This window comes from Falco rusticolus, chromosome 2 (genome assembly GCF_015220075.1).
Source record: "Falco rusticolus isolate bFalRus1 chromosome 2, bFalRus1.pri, whole genome shotgun sequence".
Taxonomy (NCBI): domain Eukaryota; kingdom Metazoa; phylum Chordata; class Aves; order Falconiformes; family Falconidae; genus Falco; species Falco rusticolus.
In genome coordinates this window covers 66,916,089-66,928,932 of record NC_051188.1, presented here as the reverse complement: position 1 = coordinate 66,928,932, position 12,844 = coordinate 66,916,089, and the positions used below count along the sequence as shown (strand labels likewise).

The 12,844-nt window shown below is 37.6% G+C and overlaps 1 protein-coding gene across 1 annotated transcript in view; it reads right to left on the bottom strand.

Annotated features, from left to right (window-relative positions):
• The window catches only part of UXS1 (UDP-glucuronate decarboxylase 1), a 63,523-nt gene that overhangs the window by 25,960 nt on the left and 24,719 nt on the right, over positions 1–12,844 (bottom strand). Inside the window, exon 6 of the mRNA XM_037376974.1 lies at positions 9,744–9,924. Within this exon, the coding sequence (XP_037232871.1) occupies positions 9,744–9,924 (181 nt within the window). The remainder of the gene's footprint in view (positions 1–9,743; positions 9,925–12,844) is intronic.

Here is a 12,844-nt window from a genome sequence, read left to right as displayed (position 1 = left end):
ACAGACCATCAGGAAAGTTGCTGGCTCTGTACTTCTGAACTTCAGAGCTCAGCTCATCCCAGGAAATTTAAAGAACTGAAAAAACCCCACAATAAACTGTGCGGTAAACCAGAATTGGTCTTAAATATGAAACCTAAAAGAATCCCAAAATACTAATTGATTAACATTGGTAATCATGAAAATCTCTAGGCAAATCCTAATTTGAGACCAGCTTCTGCATATCAGAGCTGCCGAATTCACTGCATGAGATAAGGGTGCAGAGGCTGGAGATAGTACAGGGAAAAAAAGGCTTTTTTGTTAAATCATAATAAAAACAAACCAATCAAAACTAGACTAATTTTCACAAGCAGAAGCCAATATTCAACAAACCTCAACCTGCAAGTCTTTCATTATACAACTATTGTAAATATAAAACCATATTTGTTTTCTATGTAACATGAATCTCAGTTAGCCAGAACTACTTAAAAAAAACCCTACAGATAAGCGAATGCCAAAAAAAAAAAAGTAAACAGAAGATCAAATTAGAAATAGTGATGCTTAAGAAAGAAAAAGAACAAATCCCCCCCACCAAGGTCATCCAAGAAATGTATCCAAAAGGTTATGTAAGAATTAGAATAGCAGGATGAAAGAAAAGTAATTACTTCTTTATGTTACAAAGGGAAAGTTTGTTTTTTAAAGCATATTCAGCACTGAAACCTGAAGCAACCTGGAAAAGTCATATTCTGACAAAAGACAGTACCACGTGGCATAAGGCTGTCTTGCCCTATAACAGAACAGTATTGGTCAAATGGCATACTCAAACAACCCTTTTTATTTTTTTTTCTCCGGTGTTTTACAATTAACAAGCAGTAGCAAATGAGAGCAATACGAAGTAAAGCTTTATTTTGTCAACGTATTATTGTCACCCCTCTGTTGGGTTTAACTTTCACAGTATCTGTGACATAATGAACTTTTTTCTCCAGTTTTAAATTAATTCTCCTGTCAAAAACAGAGTAGAAGCATCCTTGACTTTCAAATTAAAAAAAAAAAAAATATTTTCATTTGACAAAGCAAGCACACAATCCTTTGCTTCCTGACCTCTATCCAGTATAAAAAAAAGCAGAGTGGTTAGGGTGACAGTGTGTATAAGTGGCTTGATTTATCCATGTAGAATGTACCTAATTACTTTCCAACAACCTTTTAAGAAATGAAAAAAAAATAAAAGTAGTTAAAAGGCTTCAAAATGCAAGCCTCTCCTCCACACTGAAACATTACATCCTTTTTTTAAGATAAGAATGTGTTCTGAAAATAAAGCTTTAAAAATACTGGCAACAGTGGCAAGGTAAAATATTGAACCTACTTTCTTTCAGAATCCTTAGTCAAGTGTGCTTGCAACATACAGTCACATTTTTCTAGATTAACTGTTTTTTCTAGGTCTACTGGACAAGCTCATAGCTCCTTATGAGAGCATATTAGCTCATCTCTAAGAGGCATAAAAGTTTACCCCATACTACATCTTTGCATTATTGCCCCGACACAAGAAACCCTGCAAAATAATTTTAGATTTTATTCACTGCTTAAGCTTACCGTGTCGATAGTGACCAAAATAAGGAGACATTCTTTCAAGTCAAACGTCATCAGGCAGAACAACTATCAGCATAAACACAGGATCAGCTAGCTTCTAAGGCAACCTGCATGACTCCATCACCCCAAGTTTTACTGTCTTAGCAAAGTAATTATATTTGACAGTTAGTATGCTCAAGCAGATGCCACAAAATATTTCTGCTTCCTCCATGTTGCATGCTGTCTTCGGTCTACAGTTGTTTAGAGTAGTAGAGAAGACCAGCTGCCCACAAGATGTCAAAACAGCCCAGAAAGCTAGAGAGATACAGTTTTGGCAGATACGCAGTATCAGTGAAGATTTATTCTCACATTAAAAGTGTAGAGAAATACAATTTAACGTAGCAGATTTCCTGCTATTTGTTCTCAAATCAGCAGAAACTGGTATTTCCACTATCAGCACTAGTGCAGCATCAAAAGAAAGCTTTTCACAGAAGGCAGCGTACAGTAGTACTCAAAGACAGCCTGACACAGTGAGTGCTGGAGGAAGCAAGCTCCCAGCACAGGCTCGATTCAAAGCCCTGCCTGCTCTGCTAATGCAACTGAAACTTTTAGGATGGTCTGCAACATGGAGATAAGTTAGTTGTTTTGTGTGATGGACTGTGACACGGAATAATTTCTCCTTACTTTGGTCCCTGTTGACTCTGTAAGCTTAAGCAGTGAATAAACTTTAATTACATTATTTTGCAGGATTTCTTGTGTCAGGGTAATAATGCAAAGATGTAGCAAGGGGGAAAGTCTAATTGGTCTATTGAACTTTGATATGCCTCCTACATATAAGCCCTGAATATGAATAAAATATATGACTGCCTCAAGCTATGCCTCTGAATGTAAGCATCCCCTTCCCACAGCACAGTGCTGTCATGAAAACAAGGAAAAAGAGCAGACTGGAAGCTGACAAAAACATCAGAGTAGCCACTGACTGCTGCTTGCAGGCAGCAGGTAATTCAAGCACAGTGGCTCAGAAAAATGAGCAACGCAATTGACAGTTATTGCAACCAACTCAGTTTAATTCTGACCTGCATTTTATGCTATTCCTTTCTATCCATTCCTTTACAACCCTTTCCAAATCTAGTTTTCAGCAGGCTGTGGTGGAATTTTTGAAGAGTGAAAACAACACTTAAAAAGCGTTGTGGACCACCAGTAATTTACTGCCCAATCATAGTCTGTCAAATGAACACTTCCCTTCCTCCCTCTCCATTCACTTTGTTTTTGCTGTTTTCTAAATGCCTGCTGAATTTTCAACACACAGCATCTTCTACGGGAGCAGTTCCTTTAACAGCACGTGGCAATTCAGATGAACAGGGCCAAAACCTCCCTTTCCTTTTGCTGCATCAGGATACAGCTAGGCCTTTGAGTATCCAAGTGATCATATAATTGTTAGTGGGAAACAAACACAAACAAAATACAAACCCCTAAAGGTTCCTTATAATCTTCAAGTTTGTTTATTTTTAAACAAAAAGCTAAGTGTAATGGACAGTGCTTAGAAAAAAAGAAAGAAAGAAAAAAGAGAAGGCACTCTTCTCCTCCTCCTAGTCCTTCTTCTTCCTCTTGTTCTCCAGCTAGTAATTGCTTTAAATGAAACTAAGATAAGGAGCTGGGGGGAAAAAAAGTACCTGGCTCTGGTTGGCCTCAATGTACTTCTTCCCATAGGTGCAAAGGCAAAAATAAATCCTTATGACAAAAAGGGTCAGCAAGGGCAGAATCAGCAGAGAGATGGAAGATGGGGCATTTGCCAAATGTCTGATGCCCATCTTCTAGATCAAAGGGGTAGGCAGCCAGGCAGTTCCAGGACCTTTCCCTCTTGCCCAGGAAGGAATCTTTAGAGTATTGAGCCTCAGACCAATTAAAAACATCACTAGTATTCCAAAACATTTAGAGAATGTTGGATATTTCAGAAGGGTAGAGAGACAAGTTTCTACCCAAAACTGGTCAAGTTTGCATCATCAGGCTAAGGATGTTGAGACAAATACAACTATTTCTCCTTCCACCTTCCCTCTTTTAACTGCTAGGTCTAACACCACATAATTTTTCGTGTCATCATTTCAGCAGGCCAGCCAGAAATGCCAGACAAAGCCATCCACCTAGTCTAGCTGACAACCCTGTGTGCTCTAGCACAAATTTTGCAGTTATTTAAGAGGCAGCAAGCAGCAGGCAACAAACTCTCCTCAAGCCAGAACTGTGGAAAGCTGTCCTAGCTACAGCTTTTCAGGGGATTAACTGTCTGGGACAGCATCTACTGAAGGACAGGAACGAACAAATGCATCTTGTAATTGACCTCCACACCTCTTCCTTTTTTATGGGGTAAAGAAAAAGAAGTTTTACAACATTTAATTGTGCCCACTAAGAAATCTTGAGCTAGCTTTGCAATTAAGCCATAATACATTTAATTGAAAATAACTCTGAAAGGCTGTGCAAAGCTTTACTTAGGTAAGGACCACAGAAGAACAGATGATAACAATAAACTTCAGCAAGTTTTGTACGTAACTCACATCAGGGGCTAGAACTCTGTAAGCCACTGAACACTGCAGCAAAAAGTCTTTTACAAAGCACAGGATGGTAGACTAGTTATAAAACAAAGAAATACATCTTTCATGTTACAATTTTGCTGAAAAAAAGCCAAACATTAATTTCAAAATAGCACAAACGTAGAAGCTGGCATAAACATTCAAGCCATCAGGTACACAGTGACAAATACAGAAATCCACGATCGTTGCAAAGTTCTAGCAACATACTACAGTATCAACAGCAACTAAAATTTGTCAGCTGTACCCTTTTCTATGTGAAAAGCTCAAAAAGCCTGTATAATTTAGTATGCATGGAATCTGTAATACCTAAATCCAGACCCAAGCATTCGGTCTTGTGTTTTCCTTAATGCTCAACAAGTATGATCAATACAATCACTTACTTTAACAAAATATTGCAATAAAACTACCTTCCTTGCTATCATCAATCTTTATTTTCCAGCCATGTGTTCTGTGTGCTTTTTAAGTGGATAGTAAGGGTAGAATCTACAACCTTTCCTATGACAGGAAATTACATTCCTTCCTTCATCTTCAATTTCTGCCTTCAACATGTGTCGCAGTACCAGAAAGGACTGAACGGGTCACTATGTCCACTAAACATCTGCATCCATCACTGTACTTGCCAATCAGGAAGTACAAGCAGTAAAGCTTTGATCAGAAGCGAACAAACAAGTTTCTCCAGCTTATACACAAGGACTTTTCTTGTAAACAGCAGCTATGTCAATTCCATTACTGTAGGTCAGGCCAGAGAAGCTGACACAATGAAGTGAGACATTTTTATTGCACTGAACTAAGGACGACTACAAATACAAATCCACTTTCCTGATGTTAAAAATGTTGCCTGTAACTCAAGGCAAACTAAAATATCCTTATAAAGGTTTACCATATTGCTTGTAATGTGGAGCAGTTTTGTGGAGTTTCACCAGAGTGGCACCATTGCACTTCGCTCTGGACAAACAAGATTAAGTTAAGTATATGTTATCTCCCGCCTTGCCATGATTTTCCCTAATCATACAGTTTAGAACCATCGAGTTGGACGTATTAAGTATCTGGCAGAGGGAATGAAGACTAGAGGGAGAAAAACCTGGGATGGAAGTGCTGAAGCAAAAAAAAAGCAATGTATTGAAGGCACTCACATAAAAAAAATTAGAAGCTGTATGTGTTTTAAATTACCAGTGAAATGACTTGGAGACTAAAAAATTCTGGGATACTGTAGAACAGTGTTTAGTAAGATGTTATCATCTTGATTTCTGGAAGGCTGTTATTTACAAGGCAGCTATAGCCTATTCTTTCGGCCAATTTTGTGAAACTGTTCATTTTAGCCTTAAAGTCAACTCAGACCCACAAGCCAGCAAAGTCCTTAAGAAAAGAAGCATTTTTAGTCCCAGTCAAGCCAATAAAGCTATTAAATTTCTATAAATGTTATTTTACATACCTATGTGCCTGTTACTAACAACTTTGTATCTTCTGAAAACTCTGAAAGCTAACCTCCTTGTCACTATGTATGCAATGTGCCTACAGCACTTTTCTCAACTTGCAAAATGTGTTTTTATTCTATCATTTTGAAAGCTTTTTGATGAAAGTCAGAAGAGCCCAAACTGCCTCTGCATTTGCAACAGTCACTGAAACAGAGCCAACATTTTAATATATGTTTTGCCAGAAACCAGACTGCTGCTATTATGAATTAAAATTTTAGAAGTATCGTACTGTTATTTTTACCAAGAGCTCCTGTATTTAAGCAGTGAGATGTAGAAGTTTTGTTGATGGTCTCCAACTCCACAATTGTGCTCCTTTGGTTCAAAACCAAAGTGGGCAGTGCAATCTAATTAAGTTGGAAAGAAAAAGAAAAAATTTCAAAGTGAAGCCTTATGACTAAAAGCATAGTAACTCTTGAGGACTACTGTGAACATCTTTCAAGGGAAGAGGATCTTTAAGCTACATCATTTTTTGATACAATGATGAAGTATTCAAACCATTTGTGACTAGGGAAATGAGATCAGTTCAACTGAGTTAACAGTTTCCACTGCTGATTGGAAATCTGTGGCACTTTCAGGCCTGGTTTTGTTTCAGATTTGTGAAGAGTGGAAAGAAAAAACCCTCACAACCAACCAAAAAGAAACCAAAGGCCTACACGTGTTCATGTGAACTGTGAAAGAGTTTGGCTGAGGAGGACGTCTTTCAGACACAAGAGATGGCTGGGGGTAAATGGAATGTGCATGTATCACCTTATAAAAGACTGCTTTAAGGCTTCCAAAGATTGCTAAGTAGGAAGGAGAAACACCAACGGGAGAAGTATAGGGGCTGTGCACACCTGTCTGATATTTTCTTCCAGGTTTATTCAGCTGCTGTAGCTACTGTGGACAAGGAGGTTTGTATATCGAACACCAGTTGATAACCAAGCCTCAAGACTGAAATCTGAGAGGTATTCCTTCCTTTTTAGGAGTCCAGTTTAAGATCTTAAGACATCATCTTGAAACTGGCTTTATTTTTCAGGGTGTGATTTTTTCAGGGGTTTGGTGGGGCATATAGTTTGGGACTGTTCTAGGGCTTTTTTTTCAGGGTGCTGCTGCTTTTTCAGGTTTTTGGTGTTTTGGTGGGTTTGTTGTTTTTTGTTTTTTGTTTTTGTTTTTTTTTTAATGTGTGTTTGTCTGTCCTCCACCCCCCCTCCCCACCCAATATTTCAGGCATAACAGTACTTCACAGTAGAAATACAGACACAGACTTTGGTGGCTCAACATTTTTTTAAAATATTTTTTCTTTTTATTACAAACACACAGTCAACTCTAATGCAAAGGTGGGTATAAACAAGACAAGACTAATCCTCAAGTCACTATATAAATTAAGTACATTACTTCTCGCCAACAGCTGTTTATTCTAAAATTTCATTTGGTAGTTTTTAATGCAATTCTATTACTGTGAAGTGCAGTAAATCACAGTAACACCAGATCAAGCATTCATTCTCATTTCTTCTCCAACTAATATCTTGTGTCTTTTTACACTACAGTTTGCAGGAACAGGAGACAGTACTTCAAGTAACCACCTTAGGGAGCTTGTGATCTTAAAGAACGTAGAGAGTGAAAGGCAGAAAATAAGCAAAGGTGGACAGGTGGATTTCTATACATTTTTTTTTTGCTTTTAAGAGAAAAGAATAGTAAGATTCTGTCCTTTACACACCACCCTTCTGAAAAGAAAATTTTCTTCCTGTACCAAAAAGCTTCCATTTATTAGTAGATTAAACCTCAGCATCAGGTGTTAGGAATTTTAAAGATATTTTCATTTCAGCCTAAGTACTTAAAAAACACAGAACTCAACTACAACAGAAAAAAGTGTTAATACAACTATTATGCAAAGTTTTGAAAACTTTCTTCTCAGACTCTCCCCCCCCCGCCTTTTTTTTTTTTTTTTTAAACTGTCCTCTGTCTTTCAAGTTCCCTCAAATACGTTCATTCCATTGAAGAATTCAGGGCCTTTGTTTTTGTTCTTGAAAAAGCCTAAGTGAAAGCTATGTTCTTGTGTGTTGCTCTACTCACATTTTCCCCAAATGCTAAAGCAAAGGGAATTCTAGTGAAAGAGAAGAAATTCAGCACTACAGTTAACTATAGTTACCACAGGGCTAAGAAATAAGACGTGTGTTTAGATGATTTATTACTGTCTGGCCAATCTAGATCAAGATCCAAGAATGCTCAGTGCCACTTCATACCATGGATCAAAGATAATGACTCAGACAAGGCAGACTGTGCATAGGCATCACTGTGAAGCTAAAAAAAAAAAAGCATCAAGAGATTTAGTGAAAGCTATACATCTTGAGACTAAACTCACTTTCCATATCAGAAGTGCAAACACTGTGTTCTTTTTAGATCAGAAATGAGGTCTCTTTCAGAAATAAAGCACTGATTACTTTCTCTGGAATTTAAGTGTCAAACAACCTTATATGACCTTGTTTAAATAGGACAGCAAATAAACAGGAATTCTTTAGACACAAACCTTCTTTTGTCATGACTTCACAACTTTCAACTTTATTTACAAGTAAAAAGGAGAAACTGGGACTAAGAAAAGAAGTATTGATACATATGCCAACTTGTTACTCTGTTAAAATAACTATCCACATTCCCTCACCTTTCCCCCCCCCCCTTTTCCCACGTTGGGCTATAAACTCGGCTATGAAATGAAATTTTATCATATTCTTACACTAGTATATACAAGTTAATTTTATTCTAACATTCAGCCATGCCAGCTTCAACTTACGCTGTTAGAGGATAAGACGACATCCAGTAATTACTCCCTGAACAACATGTTCTAATTTGTTGTCACTACAAAATGGGCAATCGGTGTCTTAATTACATAGAACATGGGAGATGTAGCCGAAGAATCTCAGAATTTCCATTCATTAGTGCTAGTACTGGGCAACACTATTAGCAACGATGATAATTCTCTGAGAAGGTCTCAAGTGTAATCAGTCAGAAAGAAGGTAACACAGGGGAAAGATTAGGAAAGCTGACAAACTGAATTGGCTGAAGCATAAGCTACCAGCACCTGAAGCCAATTAATAAGACCATAGTCCCCTTATCCCGTCAGTGGAAGCAAAAGTTTGAAGTAAAATAACAGGCAGTAACTACATCAGTGCATTGTCAGAGCAGAGGAGGAGCATGTATTTGAAGGACTGTTTTCAATGGTATTGTCAGAAATTCAACACAAGCAAATGCAATTGCTAGAAATTTTCCCTGTGAAAATCCATCCATTACAATTCAGGAAGAATAAAAAAACAACCCACAACCTCAGATTCATTTTTTTGTTTTAAGAAATGAAACCACTACCTTGCTACAAAATTTTAAAGCGATACAGCAAACCCACCAGAACTACAGTATAACCTGAGTAACGTTTTCATCGATTCACTATGTGCTCATATACTCCGAAAGACGTCTATAAATGCTTATCTCAACTACAGCTATGTTAATGCTGTCTTGCAATTTGCCGTAATAGTTTGAGGTTTATGACAGCTCAGATATTGAGTTACTTCTTCAAAGCAGAATGGGTTTTTGTTTCTTTGTTTAGGGTTTTATTTTGGTTTTTCTGTGGAAAACTGGGGAAATTCAGTTCTGCTTTTTCCTATTCTACAGGCTGTGGAATCACTAAGGAAAGTGAGATGACTTGCCCTCTGAAAGAGCTTAAGTCTTCTCTCAACTGATGATACACAGCTGCAGGATGCATGTCATCTAGTAACTGCAACCCTGAATTAAACTTCTCAGTTCATGACATCTCTAGCCCACAGAGACTCTGTGTGCAAGCCTGTGCACGCACACAGGGATGTGGGACAATGGATGGGACAGATAAGACTGACCCATTGCAATCCTGCCTTCTCACAAAACCAGTCCCATTAGCAAGTTTTGAAGATTTCCTTCCTCCTATCCACTCAGAAAGGAAGAACTGATTTCAAAGATGAAAGCACTCTGAACCTCTCACTGCAACGGTCCCAGGAAATAGGCTAATAATAAACAAAGCATACAGGCATTAGGTAGCTCAATCCAGAAGTCAGTGCGTAAGTTTCACTTCTTTGCAGACAGACATACTTACAAGGGTTAAGCACAACAAAGTGCAGATACCAAAGCAGAGAGTACTCACCTTCAATGTACAGGGGCTCAACGACATCGTGATTTATCAGTTCGAAGTTCTCATGACCAATCCAGTGTTCCACATTTCTTTTCCTGCCCGTAAAGAAGTTGTCCACAACTGTAACCTCATGGCCATCCATCATTAGTTTGTCAGTAAGATGAGAACCCACAAACCCTGCTCCTCCAGTTATCTGCGTTAGGACAGTTGGTATAAATTTCTTTTTCTTTTTACAGAAACACCAGACAAAGTCTACAAACATGAAGACAGAAGAACAGTAGCTTTCAGATCTTTGCTTACTCCAGGGGAAATAACTCCATTTCCATGCTTAATTTTTTTTTCTTCCAATATTTACAGCATTTAAAATTTCAAGAGACATGCTTGACATGTTTCATCAATGTCAGGCTAGAGGTTCAGCTAACCATTCACATCAACAAAACATTCAGATTACAATATTTTCCTTTTTTCCTTCAAATTGGATTGTGCCCTTTTATGCAACAGCAAGGCCTATAAAGACCCAAAAAGGTAAGAGGAAAATTCTCTGCAATTTCTATTTCTCAGAAAAAAAGATGACAGAATGCCAGGTTATTTTTGTGTAAGATTAATAATATCAGACATGTCAAATCCAGCTTTTGTCTGGTTTAAATGGAAGGCATATGCTGGACGTTTTAAGTTCTACAAATTCTTTCAACCTTCAGAGAAGGAAAGAAGGAAGGAAGGCTATTCTTCGAAGACCTCTCATTTGAAATATCTGCTAAAACCAGATCTATTCCTTTTGCATTTTAATGCATCCGTAGCCCACATCATTCTGGTCTGAACTGGTCTGGCAGTTGGATTGTCGTAGGTCCCTTCCAACTGAAAACATTCTATTCTATACCATTAGTTCCAACATCCAGCATTTACCTGTCTTGGAACTTTATGATTTTTTACTGCAAAAAAACAAGCAGAAATGAAGTATTTAACACCTTGTACTCTTGTTCCACTGCAGATGTAGAAGCAATAAAGTAGTTTACTTTTTCCCTTTCTGCACATCAGTCTTTAAGAGAAAAAACAAAACAAAAACACTCTGTATTGAAGCAGTCAACACAGCAAGCAGAACTGCAAGTTGTGACACATCCAGACAGATCTACAGAAGCAATTGTTTTCTCTTCATTTCATAAGCTATTTTCAAGAACACACAAAGATATGACGAATGACCACTCTCAAAGAATGAAGGGACATGTAAAAGCCCTATGTGGCATCAGCTGTATTATATGACTGCATGATCAAATTCACATTTTGAAAGTGATTCAGCTGTTGATCTCCACTCTTCAGCTGCAGCAACACAAAAGGACATGGTGTAACCGTCAAGCAGGAATCTAATGAATGAATGGTGTGCTACAATGGCAAAGTGCTGTGTGGAAAAGGATGTAGATGCCTGAAAGCTCTTTTACTTTGGGCTAGTCAAAGCCTAAACATTTATCTTGTCCACTCCCCCGCCATCTACTACTGAGAAAAAGCCATATTAGCAGAAATTCTTTTTTTTTTAAACTAGGAAAGAAGACAGACAAAGTAGAAAGCTATCAAAAAAACAAAAGGGAAAATTATGATAACTACATCTGTTTTCTTCTGTAAAAACTTGAACATCCATTTAGATTCTCACACTTGTTTTTCTTATTAAAAATTCAGGGCCACCAGTGTGTCAAAGACATTGTAAGCACTAGTTAATAAAAGAATCATGTAGTTGCTCTGTTTAGTATTCTTCTGGGTTTGTCAGGGCTTCCTTGTAGCAGATTCAATATGTGATTCAGTTCCTTGACAAATCTGAAGGAGAAAGAATTTAGGAGAAGTCTTCCTTGAAAGAAACACATAATCTCAAGGTTATCACCACCCCAGAACAGACAGGAGGGAAGAACAGGTTTCTGGCAGAATGCTACAAACAAGGAAAGAAGAGTAGTAACTAAGGGAGAACAGCCATCTGCCAGGTGCCACCAACTTAAAAAGAGAAAAATGATATGCATGTAAAACCTACTGCCACAAGCTTCTCTGGACTCAGAAGCAAGCTGCAGCCTTGCTCAACGTTCCAAGGGTTTTGCGTTTTTGTGGTGACCGGGACAAAAGGTTTCTGTAGATGACCTGAATCTGTTCCTTCAACTGAGGCCGAAGAAAATCCCCTGCTGCTACTTCTATTTCCAGAATTCCAGAGAAGACAAACTTGACGCTCACAATACATCTTTGTTGTAGTAAAAGAAAGCATCTCCTTCCCCATCTCTCTTTTGGGAAAAAACATAATGAAACCAAGGACTGCTTACAGCACTCTTCTATGCTATATGCAAGCAAAAAAAAATAAAAGGGAAGAAAAAGCACAAACCAATTTTGTCTGAAAAGAAGTTTCCAATTACTTTAAATCTCTAAGTTGTTTTTATGATAAATCTACATTAGCTTTATTAACATATCACTTCCACAGGTATTTGATAAAGAACTACTTGGAAAAGGAGCTGAATTTCCCCTGGAAAAGTAAAAAACTGCATAAACTATGTTTTTTACCATTACTTGAGGCTACATTAAAAAAGAAAAGATGATTTATCACTGAAGCTCTCTGTGTAACCTTTCTCTAATCACTCATAAAAGCAAGGTCAATATACTTCATTTCTAAATATGATTTCCTGCAAATCACAATGACACATTAATCTACAAAATCATATACTGTACATGAATTATTTCCACATCAGAATTGAGTACCACCACCTGGAGCTTAAATAGGCATTATTTAATAAGACATCATTAATAAAAATACTTAATTACTGAGTAGTGCCAGTATGCTTGGTAACTTAAGCATCTATTATTACTGATAACTTCCTCCCCTAGAGGGACTTAAAAGTTTGTCTAATTGTTATATGAGTTCATTTCTGTTGGCTGCAGATTCAAAACAATGTCTCATATGGAAGTTGTATTAGTTTTTTGTTTTATGCTTTCATCAGTCTACTGTATTCAATTCAGAAAAAACCCCACACAACAGACTGAACCAACGTCAACACTGTCTTCCATAAGACTAACAGAATTCCTTGCATACGAAAGCCTGTAGCCTAGTCACTTCAGAGAACTGAGCAAAAAATCACGACAACAGGATTAAA